This window comes from Haliotis rufescens, unplaced genomic scaffold (genome assembly GCF_023055435.1).
Source record: "Haliotis rufescens isolate VD_foot unplaced genomic scaffold, xgHalRufe1.0.p SCAF_1, whole genome shotgun sequence".
NCBI lineage: Eukaryota > Metazoa > Mollusca > Gastropoda > Lepetellida > Haliotidae > Haliotis > Haliotis rufescens.
The window spans coordinates 40,266,498-40,283,006 of NW_025963779.1; the positions used below are offsets into that span (position 1 = coordinate 40,266,498).

At 42.2% G+C, this 16,509-nt stretch overlaps 1 protein-coding gene across 1 annotated transcript; it reads right to left on the reverse strand.

The window, feature by feature from the left end:
* Nucleotides 1–6,676: 6,676 nt before the first annotated feature.
* On the reverse strand, nucleotides 6,677–15,037 carry LOC124121888 (EGF-like domain-containing protein 2). Its single transcript, XM_046484992.1, has 7 exons — nucleotides 14,888–15,037; nucleotides 13,617–13,704; nucleotides 13,393–13,500; nucleotides 9,903–10,034; nucleotides 9,197–9,408; nucleotides 8,439–8,578; nucleotides 6,677–7,451 (listed from the first exon to the last, which is right to left on the reverse strand). The coding sequence occupies exons 2-7, from the start codon at nucleotides 13,702–13,704 to the stop codon at nucleotides 7,346–7,348; spliced, it is 786 nt and encodes a 261-aa protein (XP_046340948.1). The 5' UTR covers nucleotides 14,888–15,037; the 3' UTR covers nucleotides 6,677–7,345.
* Between the last annotated feature and the right edge of the window lie 1,472 nt (nucleotides 15,038–16,509).

Sequence of the window (16,509 nt, forward strand, 5' to 3'; positions counted from 1 at the left end):
ATGGACATTTCAGATGCCCAGCTAAATACGATTTCGGTGGCCATTTTCCAAGATGGCGGCCATTTTTTCACTTTTTCTACAAATTTCAGAAACAAGCTTATAACACAGAATTTATTAATTTCAGACAACTTTTATTTACTGATATTGTTTTAGCACTACATTGCACACATTCTGTTATGCTTTTTGTATATCATTGAGTTACAGTTTTTGAGTTAATGTTGAAATTATATAAAGAAATTACCCTTTTTTAACATTTTACTGACATCTTTTCTTTCCAATGCAACGTTGTTGAGTAATAATTCACACCTTATGGTAGATAAAAATTGTTTAATGTATTTTCATATATAAAATACCATTTGGAAGTTAAAACACGATAGTGCATAAACATAAGCAGCCATTTTTCAATATAGTCCACTTTTTCACAGATAATTCAAAAATTTAGAAAAGCGTACATATTGCAACCAAAACTTGTTTTTATATTTCCTAGCTAAATTTCCAAGAACCTAAAGTGTTTAAAGTTAAAATGTACACATTGTGATATTACATTTATATGTGTTTAATAATAACATCAAAAGTATACATATAAACACATATAACTTGTTCATAATTCAAAAGCCACCACAGTCCTTCTACTTCACAAATCTTCTACTTCTTAAAAATCAGCATGTAGTAATATCAACTCACCATTTTAAACAGGAGACTGTTTGCTAGAGTTTCATGCCGTTGACATTAACATTGTAACACAATTTAGAATGAATATGGCCAGTACTTGTAACAGCTTCAAGAAAATGTCTATAAATAATAGACATTTCAACAATGAGGATGTCTTTTTCCGTCCCAAAACCTGCTATGTGATACACATCCAACTGTCAAATTCAGTTATCTTCATCGCTTGAGTCTTCTGCATCTTGATGTATCTCTTCATCATTGTCATCCATGTTGGAGCAGGGTGACAACTTGCAGGCAGAGGTACATTTAAGACCATTTAATATACATGTGCACTCACGTGGTCGACAAGTGCGAGAACATCTGCATGACATCAAACCAAGGACCACTTCTGGAGCTGGCAAGCCCGTCATCCATTTGATTGCCAGATTTCCTGTCTCGTTTATTTCCAAACCATGGCCTGCAGAGGGATCTGGTAAATCTGGAGAATTTTCAAGGCTCCTCCTCCAAACCGCTGACTGGTAATTGACATGGAGGGTATGCTGGAAAAGCGCATCTTTACATGGTGGGAGCTGTCCAGATTCAACATCCCCGCCTCTACCTCGAAATGTCTGGTAACGCAGCTCATTGACCTTGTTTACCGTTGTGTTGCTACAATATAGCTGACAGGTAAAGGATTGGATTATCTTAAACACTTCAGGAGAAAGATGCCACTCAGTACCAAGATCTCCAAAAGCCTTTCTGAAAGTTTCATCTCTTAGAAGCAGTTTTAGAGCCCTCAGCTTGCCGTGACCAGCCAATGCACTCAGAGAGTCACATCCAGTCCATGCATGTAGCCCCAATAAAGCGGCGCAAGCTTCACTTCCTAAAGCTTCAGCAAGTTTTGTTATGTCCACAAGCCTCAAACGAGCTTTTGTACCTCGTCTGATAATGATTCTGCTGTTGATCTTTGTGCTGAGAGCAAGACAGATAACTAGCACATCTGTGTCATCTGTGACAAGGACCAGGTCTTGATATTCTTCTGAGGCATGATTAGCATGCAACAGTAAACGAGTATCAGCTTCTTCGTGGAATGACTCCAGGCGTGTTACATTTTGCCATCCCTCACTCGTTAACTGAATGCACATACTTCCGTGTGTAACAAACATAGTTTTGTTACCGAGCTGTTCACGTCGCCTTAGCTCTTTCCAACTCTGTGCCAGAAATCTAGTGAGGTTGTTCTTACTCTCGGTACATGCAAGAAGTCGTCTCCAGTTTTTCAGTTTGTGTCCTTCTCTTATCTGCGTGAAGATAATGCCTTCAGTTGAACCCCGATTCAGACGCTCAGCTGACTTTATTGACTGTTCCCTGTACACGTCAAACACCACATCAAATCTGTTACATCCCTGACCAGCATGCAACATCTGGGCAAACACTTGATCAGACAGCTCATCAAATGTGTGATTTTCGCCGTGGATTTTCTGAATGATGGCCATAGCATCAAGAAGAGCAGCACTTTGGGTGGGGGTACCATCTGCAAACGACACTTTAGTCTCCAAGTGTTTTGCCAGAGCAGATTTATTTGTCTTTTTCATTGTGCCGTCACCATTTGCAAGAGACCAGGGTAGTGGACCAAGAGGGTGGCTCAGCACATCACGCATGTCTAACCTTCTGTTCTGGGCAATGAGAACCATATTTGCAAACACTCTTCTGTCAGCTTTTAGGATGATTTCTGTGTTTGTACACTTGCTTGTTTTCTTGTTAGATCACTGATGTCCTACAAGTAATCTCTGGCTAGGTAACAATTAGGTAAGTTTGTGTACGCATATCAAGAGTTATTATTTGGAAGTGTACACCAAAGGTTCGTTTGATAATTGGTCATGTAACCACACGTCACGATATCGGTCACAGTTTCAGGGGGACAAGTATATCAGTCCGAAAGATTGGTAACTTTGTTTATAGATATAAAATATTATTCAGTAATCGATTCAGAATCTCAAAGCAAAATATGATAAAAGAAAGAAGGCATAGGATTATCTACCAAACACAACAACTGTATTCATTGTTCTAATCTATTCTCCCTTCGTTCGTACAACCTCCTCTGGCACCCCAAGGCCCACAAAACAGACTTGTAGGTGATCCATGCTATGGTACTATACCTAAGGCAAGTACTATGCCTAAGTGTGAACCTGGTTTAGAACCAGTGTCAACACTTTATTGATTTTCGAAAAAGGCGAATATAATTTATCATGTGGTCAGGCAACCCGTGCAATACGGGGTGTTGCTCATAATATTAACCACAGGTTAATTGGAACCGTTTTTTATTTTACTTCTCAACACATTTTCAGGACATGTCTAGCAACAACAAAAACTCTAAATACATTTTTTCCAGTTTCTCCTATAGTTCTCTCGTCGCTATAGATGATTGTCTTAATAAAAGGTTGACATGTCATTGTACTATTTCTTCATAATTCAGGTGAACTACAGACCCGCGTGGCTCTTTTTGTCTTGTGTTATTGTGTATTAGCTTGACGTTATGAATAGTTACTTCTTTGACTAGAAAGTCATGTCTGAAGTAGACATACAGCAGAAACAGCAAAAGCGCCCCAATGTCCGTATGCCTTCTCATCGGAGATAATCGGTGACGACCTGGGCACGGTGTGGTCTGGCATTGTCATCTTGAAGTTCAAGATCTCTGCCCATAATTCTGAATGGATCAATGCCAGGACGCAAAATGTGGTCAACATATCGCTGGGAGGTCAAATTTCCATTTACAATAACCATATCTGTTCGTCTGTCATGTATGATACCGCCCCACAAAATGACACTACCGCCTCCAAAACCGATCATGGTCAAGAATGGTTTCCCTGGCATACCGCTCGCAGCTACGTCGCCAACAACGTGCCATCTGTGAATATGAGACAAGACTTTGTGTAACGCCATTGGCGCACAGCGCGTCCCTTGTGTTGCCTAGCTCCCACTAATCTCACCTATAGTAAGATTTTAGGGTCAAAACCAACACAGGGTGCCTTACCTTCAGGCGGGTTGCATACAGCCGATCTTAAGGGTATATGTTGAAATTCGCCTTTCTGTTATTGTTATTGTAATCTTTTCCCTAGTGCAATTAATGTAGTGATACGATCTCGGGTCGTCTTTTAGGCCTGCGACGCCCAGGTATCATTGCAACGCCACCCGTTTGACGGTTCTTGTCCTACAGTCGAGAAATTGCACTTTTTGATTTGCCAAACATTCGGGCAAATTGGGATATTAATGTTGCGATCTATGTTTATAAAACACGCCAACATTGATATATACTCATCAAAACATGAGGCGGACTACACCATGAAAAATGGAATGCCACGTGAACTGAAATTGACAGTTATGAATATATTCATTGCACAAGGGTTGCAGTCCACTGTCATTATCGTAACACGAGGGTAAAAAATTGGCAAAATATTCTTTTCACAGTTCAACCCAGTACTCGATAAACTTCAGCTATGGCGCAAGCATGGAGCTTGATAGCGGGAAGTGACATTTAGGTTGTCCGTTGAACTTATCTGTTAGAGTTTGAGTCTGTATGCTAAGCTGGTGTATGTCAAATAGATACGATCACAACACCTGTTTTCGTTCCTCTGGCACAAGTTGGTCAGAACTGCATCTGTACTCAAAGCCATTAAAAACGCAATTGCTTTAGATAAGCGCACTTTTAAAAAGAGCAATCGCCCAAAACGTTTTCAAACATCATGATAGTGCTGTGAGGTATATGTGTCCCCTGTGACAGTTCGGGTTCGAACCTCAGACCATCTTGGAGCAATGCGTCTGAAAGTGAAAAACGCAACTGTGAACACTGCACAGAAACACAACCACTGTTGCTGGCCATATACTACACCTCGCGAAGACCGTCACATCCGTCAGCACCCAAACCGTCAGAAGGCGTTTGGCTGCGTTTGGCATACGGTGCCTTTTACCTTATCAAGGCCAGATCCTGTTACACCGACAAAGACGCGCCAGACAGCGGTGGGCAGCTAATGGGTGCTTCCCACAAAATACATCATTGGAAAATGTCGTCGTCTGTGACGAGTCCCGTAACACACTCAGTTTTCCGAATGAACGTCGCCGTATCTATCGACGAAGGGGAGAACGCTTCGCTGACATCTGTGTTTTAGAAAGGTGTCGCTTTTGAGGAGGCGGTGTAATGGTATGGGGTGCCATCAATGCTCGTTTCCGGTCACAGTTGGTGGTTATCCAAAGCAGCCTCAATGCTCGAGGTTACGTGAACAATATCCTTCGTCCAGCACTATTGCTATTACTGGCTCAACATGGCGCCCGACATCAGCTTCGGGCATGACAATCCACGTCCACACGCTGCAAGGTTCACGGGTGACTTTCTGACGAGGAACAACATCCGTGTGATCAACTGACCTGCCATGTCACCTGATATGAATCCAATTGAACACTTGTGGGACGAGCTTGGACGGAGTGTTCGAACTCAACAGCAAACACCTCAGACAATAGCGGAGATTACAGTCCCTACAACATGAATGGCAGAACATTCCACAACGTTTCCTGGGGCGCCTGTGTCAGTCCATGCTGGCTACTACAGGCAAGCGTCAGAGCACAAGGTGGACATTCCTTCTACTGATACTCGGTGATACCCCCCTTTTTTTTCGAGCCTCTGTGATGTCATCCAAAGGCGTGTATCTTACGGACCTTTATGGTTAACATTCCACGTGATGGTTATATTTGTCATTATTGTTGGTTTCATTTGGTTTTCTTTCACTGTAATAAAATACACACCATCTGAACATTGAATTGCGTTTTCAACGGCTTTAAGTATACATGGACTCCCTTCCCCATCGAGTCCTTCCTGCTAACCCGTATCAAGTGTCATATCACACATGTTGTGTGTGAAATATCCCCCAAATCTTGTTTAACATGCATGGAACATCTTAGGGAGATGGTGTTATGGTCCGCCCCAGATCAACACAAACAGCTCTTAAACGTAAAATTGCAGAATATTCCAAAACAGCAACTTGACTCATCAAGTCAATGCCACTATTCTTCCCAGCTTGCAGTCGCGACAACTATAATGCTAAGCCTACGCGATACTGAATATGTATTGCTATAACACTATCTAATGTAGTGTATCGACTACGTTTTAATTAGTATGTGTTCGGGCGCTCCTCAAGCTTTTATTCTATTGTACAGTTTTTCTGTCACTTTAATGTGACCGAGTGCACTTTTTTAAGTTTCTTGTCTCATCTGAGCGGTGCAAGTTATCAACGAAAAGGAGTATACAAATCATAGTTATTCCATTTCAAATTCATGTGCCACAGTAATATTACTGTGACAAGGTTTGAACTGTTTGCAAGTACAGCTCCAGAGAATAAAACGTGATATAATAACAATCTCCATTAATATAATTGAATACAGACGAATACTCAATTATTATGATGTTTGCATAACAGCCAATGTTGCATCAATAACAAATTGCTGAATCCTGATGCAAGTTTCTTAGTTACTGAACCTAAATATGCATGTGCATGGAAACGACATTGCTTTGCTACTGCCGTACGCATGCTAGATCAGCATGGCTGTAATCTAAGTTGTTTGAAATACCATTCACATTAAACTGATATGCAGAGTAATGTAAAGATTAAAAAGTTGTCTTTGAATAGATATTGTAACTTATGTTTCGTATCCAAACAATGACATTTAATGTTTTACTTGAGCGAAATGAAGTCCAATGATGAAAATCAACTTCGTTGACCTTGGAAGTGCACTTGTACAAGCCTAGCCTGTTTCCGAGGACTGAACACTGGGTCTGGTCTATGCTGTATACCGTGCCACTCTGCATATTTCCACAGAACAAGACTTCTCAGGTCTAGATATTTGACATATCAGGGACAAAACATAAGAATATATACAAATGAATGGTGTTCACTTGAACATTTTTCAGTTCAGAGAGTTTCATTCTGATGGAGCAGAATTTACAAAGGTTCTCTACAATGGTAATCTTAATACACTGTAATAACATATAATAAACATATTTATTATAGCAGTAAATAGTAATACATCTTTATTATTGCATAGATTACAGAACTGGTATTTTCTTCCATCGTCTAGTATATATTCACATTTAAACAGACATGTTATTGCTTTTAGAGTTTGATGTCAAGTATTGCTGGTTATTATCATTTAATTGACAAGCATTTGTATTTCTAACCCAGGAAGATGAGTCATCCATAGAAAGATTTATCCGGTTTCATAGATAAATCTACGGATGAAAGCCTTTCACAGGTTTTGTCACACGTTGTTGAAACTTTGATTCAGACACACGTGCATGGAATAGGGTAGTTTAAACGATTCCACAGATTAATTTAGATCCTAATACGATATGTGTTTTGACTTAAACCGATTGTCCTAACACAAACGTGGAGTGCTTTTCTTCAGTGGTCATAATTTTCTAATGTGTGTATGTATGTTTCAATTTGACGACTTATTAGGTTGGATAGCAACGGGATTAAGACCTTTGACCGTTGAAAACAGCAAACGGTTGAATAAATGACAAATAAACCATTCCAGCCGACCAGGAGCCATTCTTCGTTGACATCCTGGTTGACTGGCGGGATATGCTGGGTGAAATATGTGGAGCATGCGTCGTCAAGGGACAGTCTGAGACTAACGATTCAGTGTTTCTTCATTGTAGCAGTGCAGTCATGCTCACCGCCAGGAGAACCAGGGCAGCGGTGATTGTACTGGAGGCGTGAACGAGCGACATCCGTTGTGGTACCGGCGTCGTAGTCCTGTGGAAGAACTTGCAACATTACATCCAGTGTGTATGTGTTAAAACTGACTTATATAAACCACTGAATAGGGTTGTTTGATAAAGCGGAGTCGTTCAAAGGGGTTACGTATAAGGCTCAATGGAGTAGAATTTTGATGTTGCAACTATTATATTCCTTTAAACGGGTAGATGGAACAATATACCATCATGACAACGCATCTGATATGTTTGTGAGATGAATTACATCATGTTTCCAGTATTGGAAAACAGACAGTCACACATATCTATCACCTTACTATTACAGAGTTCACGTAAGCTGTAATTGTGTCACGCATCACACTCAGCTCTAACCACGTTACATACAGAGTGGGTTTACCAGCGTGTGGTGTGTGAGAGCATCTAGCCTGACTAGTATCACACTCAGCTCTTACCACGTTACATACTGAGTGGGTTTACCAGCGTGTGTTGTGTGAGAGCATATAGCCTGACTAGTATCACACTCAGCTCTAACCACGTTACATACTGAGTGGGTTTACCAGCGTGTGTTGTGTGAGAGCATCTAGCCTGACTAGTATCACACTCAGCTCTAGCCACGCTACGTACTGACTGGATTTCCTGGCATTTATTGTTTGGGAGCATCTAGCCTGACTAGTATCATACTCAGCTCTGGCCTCTGAGTAATTGAACATGGAATATAGCACATGAATGCGTCTTATGTAACTGCCACATTGAAATAGTGAAGACAAAACTGAAGTCAGTACACCTTACATACTAACCTCGCGAACATATATAAAATATGTTAGCATTTTAATATTGACATATCTTTTTGCGCTAAATAGGTGATACATTATTGCAAACATATATATATATATATATATATATATATATATATATATATATATATATATATATATATATTTATATATATATAATTTACGTGAAGGGGTTTGGGTGTACTAAACGTTTCTTTTTGCTATCCCCTATAAACCCATAAGGTATAACCTACACGGTAACAGGTTGGATTTGTCCCACATTCTTGGTCATGACGGTATTTCTGCAGCAGAGACGGATCACAGGATCCAGTTCAGTTTCATATAGGGCGTTGTACTGTAGCATAGATGTCACGCAGTGTCCAACAACCCCATTCTGGAAGTAAGATGGACCATTAACATACAAACGTTACAGCTATGTGAACTACTGTTTATTTGCAATAAACATCAAACTGGTTCACTGTGTACTATGTCAACCATTCTGTCTGACAGACTCCAGTGATCAACCTCAAACCAAGTATAGAAGCTAAATTGCATTTAAAGAAGAGCAAAGGTTTTAAATTCTGACATTCTGTATATTGTATACCTTTCATGTCATTAATCACAGTCAGGTATAGTTCTGCAGCACGGCCAACTGTGAAACTTGAATGTACTTGGTCAGGAACCGTTCAAAGCTGTACTTATAGCTATGTTTAAATAGTATAGCATGAAGTATTTTCCAAAATATTGTAACAATGACACGGATATCGAGCAATGATAAAACTGAACGACTTCATAAACGAGTGAGTGAGTTTTATTTTACGCCGTTTTGGCAATATTCAAGCAATTTCGCGGCGGGGAACATCAGAAATGGGCTTTACACATTGAACACATGTCGGGAATCGAACCCAGGTGTACGACGTGACGAGTGAACGCTTTAACCACTAGGCTACCCGACCGCCCCTTCATAAACGATGCATTTCCCCAAATTCCAAATACACGGAAGTGTGCTTACTGAATCCGTGACTTTCTGTGCTGCACAGGTAGAACTAGCGGCAATGCCGAGCTCCAGGAATGTCCCACCCCAGTCTGCGGGAGTGTCAGCAGGGATGGTCGTACTAAAATCACAACGTCCTCGCTTGCCAATGAGGAAGACAAGTGCGTTAGATGCTCCCGGGACATTGATGTTGGTAATTAGTTTTCCAGGAAGAGAACAGACGACCTGTACTGTGGACAAATCCAATAAGTACTTTTGATTAGCAACTAATGAAAAAAGTCCTTTCAACCAGACTTCAGTTACATGTCAATTTCTGCAGATGTTATTCACAAATTCAACTTTTAATACGGCTAATTGTACCTGCAGAAGATATTCACAACCCACAGCACTTTATACGTCTAATTATACCTGCACATGCTATTCACAAATATAGCTCTTGATACAGCTAATGATACCTGCAGATGCTTATGTTTAATCTGAGCAGCAACAGGCCACAAAAGCTTTCATTGGGGAGATCTGTGGAGTATTTTGTTCCAAATTGAACTGCGATCTGGGGGAGGAACACGTTGGGAATTGACCAAGTCCTGGGTTGATGTGACGTCCATCAATTTGACCAGCTCGAATCCGGGTCTTGTTGGCACAAGTTGCAACCACAAGAGCAATACTTCCTTGATTAGCAAATCATGGAATACTTGAATAGCTACGCAAAATGTAGGTTACTTACGCGTTCTGAACTGACATTTGTTTCCGTAGTGTGTTGGTGGGCAGAAGCAATCACCGTTCGTCTTACAGAAGAATCCCTTGGCAGCCTCGTGACACCCACAGCTTCTCTGATCCGCAGCATTGGTAGCGTTGTCTGGAGGTGGCATACAGTTGGACATACAGCCACAATAACAGCAGCATCAGTGGAGATGACATACAGTTGGACATACAGACAAAGAAACACAGCAGCATGAGTGGAGGCGACATACAGTTGAACATGCAGACACACAGACACAGCAGCATGAGTGGAGGTGACATACATTTGGACATACAGACTCATAAACAGCAGCATCAGTGGAGGCGACATACAGCTGAACATGCAGACACACAGACACAGCAGCATCAGTGGAGGTGACATACAATTGGACATACAGACACACTAACAGCAGCATCAGTGGAGGCGACATACAGCTGAACATGCAGACACACAGACACAGCAGCATCAGTGGAGGTGACATACAGTTCGACATACATACACATAAACAGCAGTATCAGTGGAGGGGACATACAGTTCGACATACAGACACATAAAAAGCAGCACCAGTGGAGGTGACATATAGTTGGACATACAGACACATAAACAGCAGCATCAATGGAGGCGACATACAGCTGAACATGCAGACACACTGACACAGCAGCATCAGTGGGGGTGACATACTGTTGAACATACAGACACACAGACACAGCAGCATCACTGGGGTTCCTGGAGGTGACATACATTCGGACATACAGACACAGAAACACAGCAACATCAGTGGAGTTCTTGAAGGTGGATACAGTTGAACATGCAGACACACAGACAGCAGCTTCAGTGGAGGTGACATACATTTGGACATACAGACACATAAACATAGCAGCATCAGTGCAGGCAACATACAGTGGAACATGCAGAGACACAGACACAGCAGCATCAGTGAGGGTGACATGCAGTTGGACATACATACACACAGACACAGCAGCATCACTGGAGGTGACATACAGTTGGACATACAGACACATAAACAGCAGCATCAGTGGAGGCGACATACAGCTGAACATGCAGACACACAGACACATCAGGATGAGTGGAAGTGACAAACAGTTGGACATACAGACACATAAACAGCAGCATCATTGGGGTTCCTGAAGGTGACATACAGTTGAACATGGAGACACACAGACACAGCAGCATCAGTGGAGGTGAGATACATTTGGACATACAGACACATAAACACAGCAGCATCAGTGGTGTTCCAGGAGGTGACACACAGTTGAACATGGAGACACACAGACACAGCAGCATCAGTGGAGGTGACATACATTTGGACATACAGATACATAAACACAGCAGCATCAGTGGTGTTCCTGGAGGTGACATACAGTTAGACATGCAGACACATAAACACAGCGGCATCAGTGGAGGTGACATACATTTGGACATACAGACACATAACCATAGCAGCATCAGTGCAGGCAACATACAGTTGAACATGCAGACACACAGACACATAAACAGCATCAGTGGAGGTGACATACATTTGGACATACAGACACATAAACAGCCGCATCAGTGGAGGGGACATACAGTTGAACATGCAGACACACAGACACAGCAGCATCAGTGGAGGTGACATACAGTTGGACATACAGACACATAAGCATAGCAGCATGGGTGCAGACGACATACAGTTGAACATACAGACACGGCAGCATCAGAGGAGGTGACATTTGGACATACAGACACATAAACAGCAGCATCAGTGGAGGTGACATGCAGTTTGACATACAGACACACAGACACAGCAGCATCAGTGGAGGTGACATACATTTGGACATACAGACACTTTAACACAGCAGCATCATGTGTCTTGTTTAATTATCATTTAGCTGATGAAGTATCATCCTTATTATCTCGAACCAGCCATCTCGACGCTGTGTCTCTCGTGAAGCTAACCATTCGGTAAAGAGATGTGTCTGTCCTCTCCACATCCTGGGCATTTTCCGTCACTGTATCTTATCCTATTTATTGTGCAACCAGACATACACATCATATCAGTACAGGTATTTTGTGCTGTGTACCAGTCAGTTGCCTTATTCTATGGAAGTACCCAATGATAGCTTGACGACATGAGCCCAACAACTTCGAGACGCGTATTCCCTGGTTATCGATGCATTTTTAAAAGCCAGTCGTCGAATTCAATTTTACGATTCATCTTGATACATTTTGTATCCTGATACTGGTATCGGCCACAGTCAAGATAAATCAAGACAGTACCAACCACTTCGACATATCTCTATTCATTATAAACTGGGGGCACGGGTGGCCAAGTCGTCTAAGGCGCCGCAATTCGCTGTGCAGAGTTGCGACCCTTGGGCACGCCAGAAACCTAAGATTGTGGGTTCGAATCCCGGTTCACCCCGATTATGTTTCTAGATTTCTCAGCACCATACCCGTGCTCGTGGGTTTCACCGAAGTAGTAAACGTCTAAGACCTGCGTCACTTCGGGCTTTCCTCCAACATTAAGCTGATACTGTTAAAAGCAGCATTAAACCCAACTCACTCACTCATTATAAACATCAGTGTGAAAGACCGAGTTTTCTGAAGTTGTGAAAAGTGATATTTTCATTGTAGTGAACATAGCACTTGATATGTCACTGCAGTGAACATAACACTTTGCCGGAGCTATTGTTATACAAGAGTTACCTCCCTGCAAATTGTCTCCCTTTATCGTAAGTGTCTGGCCCGTACTCAAACTGTTAACTTCCTTTTTACGTTAGTTCCACGTTGACAAGGCAAAATAATGACAAATAGTCATTTATGGTTTAAATATCGCTTGTTGTCGTTTGTTCTTCTCTTGAAACTGTTTCCTCATAAACTGCAAATTTCGCATTTAACTCGTCAATCGAGACTATTCGTTTCGCAAAGCGTCATTTTTGTTACTTAACCAGCGTGTATCCCTTCGAAGCTATCGAAGCTATCAAGACAAAAAAATATAAAGTTGATTTTGTATTTAATCATATGTAAATGTATGATAGAGATTTTTCGTGACCTCAGATATTTTGGATTACTTTTGTTAATATTTTTTAATATTTTGCAAATTCGGAACTACTTTTGAAGTCGCAATTACAAGGGGCGGTGTTAGGTAGGGAGAATGTACGTTAAGATATCTCCTTTTCCCCGTCACGAGATGAGAGAAACATGATATTTCGCAAGACATATGAAATATCCTCTATATACTGACTTCATTACAAACCTTAATTTTGTTAACATGAAACATATTTTTGGGCTGGATCATTTGAATGGAGCCAGGTTCTTCAAATCTGTTGGAGCCAAGGATTTCATTTTTACAAGTATCGTAATTAAACCGTTAAAGGTTGCAATATAACGGGTCGGAAGAAGAAATAAATATAGAGTAACAAGTATGTTGTGTCGTCGCTGTGGTGACGTCACACAGCTCTGGTAAAGTGCTGACCGTGAGAGCAGTCAAAGCCTCCCCTGGTGCCCGGGCAGATACAAACTCCATCCGGGGTGCACGTGCCTCCCGCCTTACAGCTCGTACCCTCTCGAAGGCAGTTGAACTCTGGAAGGACAAAGGTCATCAAAGGCAGATCATCGAGTATTCCTCAAACGGCCTAATAAATAATGTGTAAGGTACCGCGTTGCCCATGATAACAGTGAATACAAAAGACACTTTACCTACAGAGACACCGCGAACGTCTTCCTGCAGTAAAAGTAGCCAGATCCATAGCAGCACTCCCCTCATGGTGACACCCCGCGCTCGCATCTGGAAGATCACGGTGTGAAATGTTGTTATACCCCACTTCCAGTCCCCCCCCCCCCCCCCCCCCCCAACTTCAATTGTAATCAAAGCCAAGAGACACGAACTCCGAACCTTCTGACTGGAATATGACTGACACTTACACTCAACTGAGAAAGGTAAGGATGCATGTTGGAGCTATTTATGTTGTCAGTGTAAACATTTTGTGTCTGTTTCAGTCACTTTTATCATTTGTGATCCGTAAACCTTAAACCGGAGTGGAGTATACGTTTGTTTTACCCATTTTGTCCTCGGTGCATGGATCAATACACCAGCAAGGTCGTACCTGGATCCCCGCTCATTACCCCGATTACGCGACGAAGCTGTAGATGTATCGGGCCATACAACTCGAAAACCATACCAAATTACATGTGTACACTCTCTCTTGCCTTTATTTCTGACACCAGTACTTGTCACAGAAACGGTGTGCACTGAATGCATGTACACGTGACCCAAGCGTCCAAGCTTCTCATTTATAGATTCAATGTCGCCAACTACCCGCCCGTTTCTACAAAAAAAGACTGTTTTGTCCCACAAACCCGTTGAAGCGTTCGACAAAGAAGCAGTCTGTGTTAATGTAGGCCATGTTTGTCTAGCGCTTCAACGTATTTGTGGGACAAACTATAGTCTCTTCCCTTTCAAATAAAGTTAGTGTAAGATATTACTCTTACTGTACACTGATTTGATAACATTAGCAAATGTACCTACGACTTGTAAGTAGTGACCATATATGATGAGTGTAGAACTGATTGCTTGCTGATATTATCTCTTTCCGCTTACCATACACATTCTGTTTTAGTGGAATATGTTTTTCCGAGAATCATTAAATGCATACATTACACCATGACTACTGTCACCGCCTCCCAAACGAAGCAGTTCACGAGACAATGCCACTATACCACATGTAACACTAATTAGTCCCTTAATATACCCTTAATATACACATCTGTGAACGTGGCAGACCGTAAACATAAATGAGACAACTGAAACTCATTTGCTGCTTTTCCACGCCCTTCTTTGATTTAAAACACAGAAGGCATTAACCCTTATGTTGACTGGAAGAGAATATTATCAGCTAATCTCGAGGTAATAAGCCTTGTGGTAAACTAAGAAATATGTAACAGTAAGACAGAATAACATATCGACTCACCCTGATCACGTCCAGAGCGCAGCTAGCCCGACCAGGATGAAGTCTCAAAGCAGAAGCTAGCCCTAGGGGAAAGCATTAACACCCTGCTGCCCACCCGAGCGAGACATCATTGTGTGGCGAAGATAGCGTCTATATGTGACCCAGATATACCAGTCAAGACTTTCAACCCATTTAATTCTATCATGCCTTATCGGACAAGCAGCAGCAGGGTCGTACCTGGACCCCCCGCTCATTACCCCGATTACGAAGCTGTAGATGTATCGGCCCATACACCTCGAAAACCATACCAAAATACATGTGTACACCCTCTGTTGCATTTATTCCGGGATCGGGTGGTCAGACTCGTTGACTTGGTTGATGCATGTTCTCGTATCCCAATTGTGTTGATCGATGCTGATGATGTCAATCACTGGACTGTCTAGTCAAGACTCGATTATTTACAGCCCGCCGTCAAATAACTGGTATATACCTGAGTGCGGCGTCAAAGAACAAACAAACAAACAAACAGTAAGCAAGCAAGAAGGCTTATGTTAATACCTCTCCAGTACAAGTTATAGTCATGAGGGCATTATACAAAAATAAAACATTATAATAATCTAAATACTTTAAACAAAAGCAAGTGGTGGTGAACAACACTTTGGTGTTATGAGTAGTGGAAGAGTAATATGTCTGCAGGATTATAGTGTCACGTTTGTTTAAACCTTTACAATAAAAATATGAATGTACTGAAATAGTATATGGGGTGTGATTTGATCCCGGGGAGTCATTTGGGCCTACGAGAGTGGAGTACTCTGGGCCTCGTCCAAAGTCACACGAGAGTGATCTCCGCCCAGGTCCAAGTCACACTAAAGTGATCTCCGCCCAGGTGCAAGTAACCCTAGAATGATCTCCGCCCAGGCCTAAGTCACACAAAAATGATCTCCGCCCAGGCCAAAGTCACACAAAAATTATCTCCGCCCAGGCCTAAGTCACACAAAAATGATCTCCGCCCAGGTCCAAGTCACACTAAAGTGATTTCCGCCCAAGCCCAAGTCACACTAGAGAGATGTCCGCTCAGGTCCAAGTCACACTAGGGAGATGTCCGCTCAGGTCCAAGTCACACTAGAGAGATGTCCGCTCAGGTCCAAGTCACACTAGGGAGATGTCCGCTCAGGTCCAAGTCACACTAGAGAGATGTCCGCTCAGGTCCAAGTCACACTAGAGAGATGTCCGCTCAGGTCCAAGTCACACTAGGGAGATGTCCGCTCAGGTCCTAGTCACTCTCAAGTGATCTCCGTCCAAGCCCAAGTCACACTAAAGTTATTTCCGCCCAATCCCAAGTCACACTAGAGAGATGTCCGTCCAGGTCCAAGTCACAGTAGAGTGATCTCCTCCCAGGTCCAAGCCACACCAGAGTGATCTCCGCCCAGGTCCAAGTCACACTAAAGTGATCTCCGCCCATGTCCAAGCCACACTAAAGAGATGTCCACCCAGGTCCAAGTCACACAAAAGTGATGTCCGCCAAGGTCCAAGTCACACTAAAGTGACCTCCGTCCAAGCCCAAGTCACATTAAAGTGATCTCCGCCCATGCCCAAGTTACACTAGAGAGATGTCCACCCAAGTCCTAGTCACACAAAAGTGA

Excerpts from the sequence above, each read along its gene's own strand:
- LOC124121888 (XM_046484992.1), bottom strand. The coding sequence starts at position 13,704 with ATGCGAGCGCGGGGTGTCACCATGAGGGGAGTGCTGCTATGGATCTGG. Across the intron at positions 10,035-13,392 it reads AGGCTTTGACTGCTCTCACG|ACAACGCTACCAATGCTGCG; the intron begins GTCAGCACTTTA and ends TGCCACCTCCAG. Across the intron at positions 9,409-9,902 it reads CAAATGTCAGTTCAGAACGC|TACAGGTCGTCTGTTCTCTT; the intron begins GTAAGTAACCTA and ends ATTTGTCCACAG.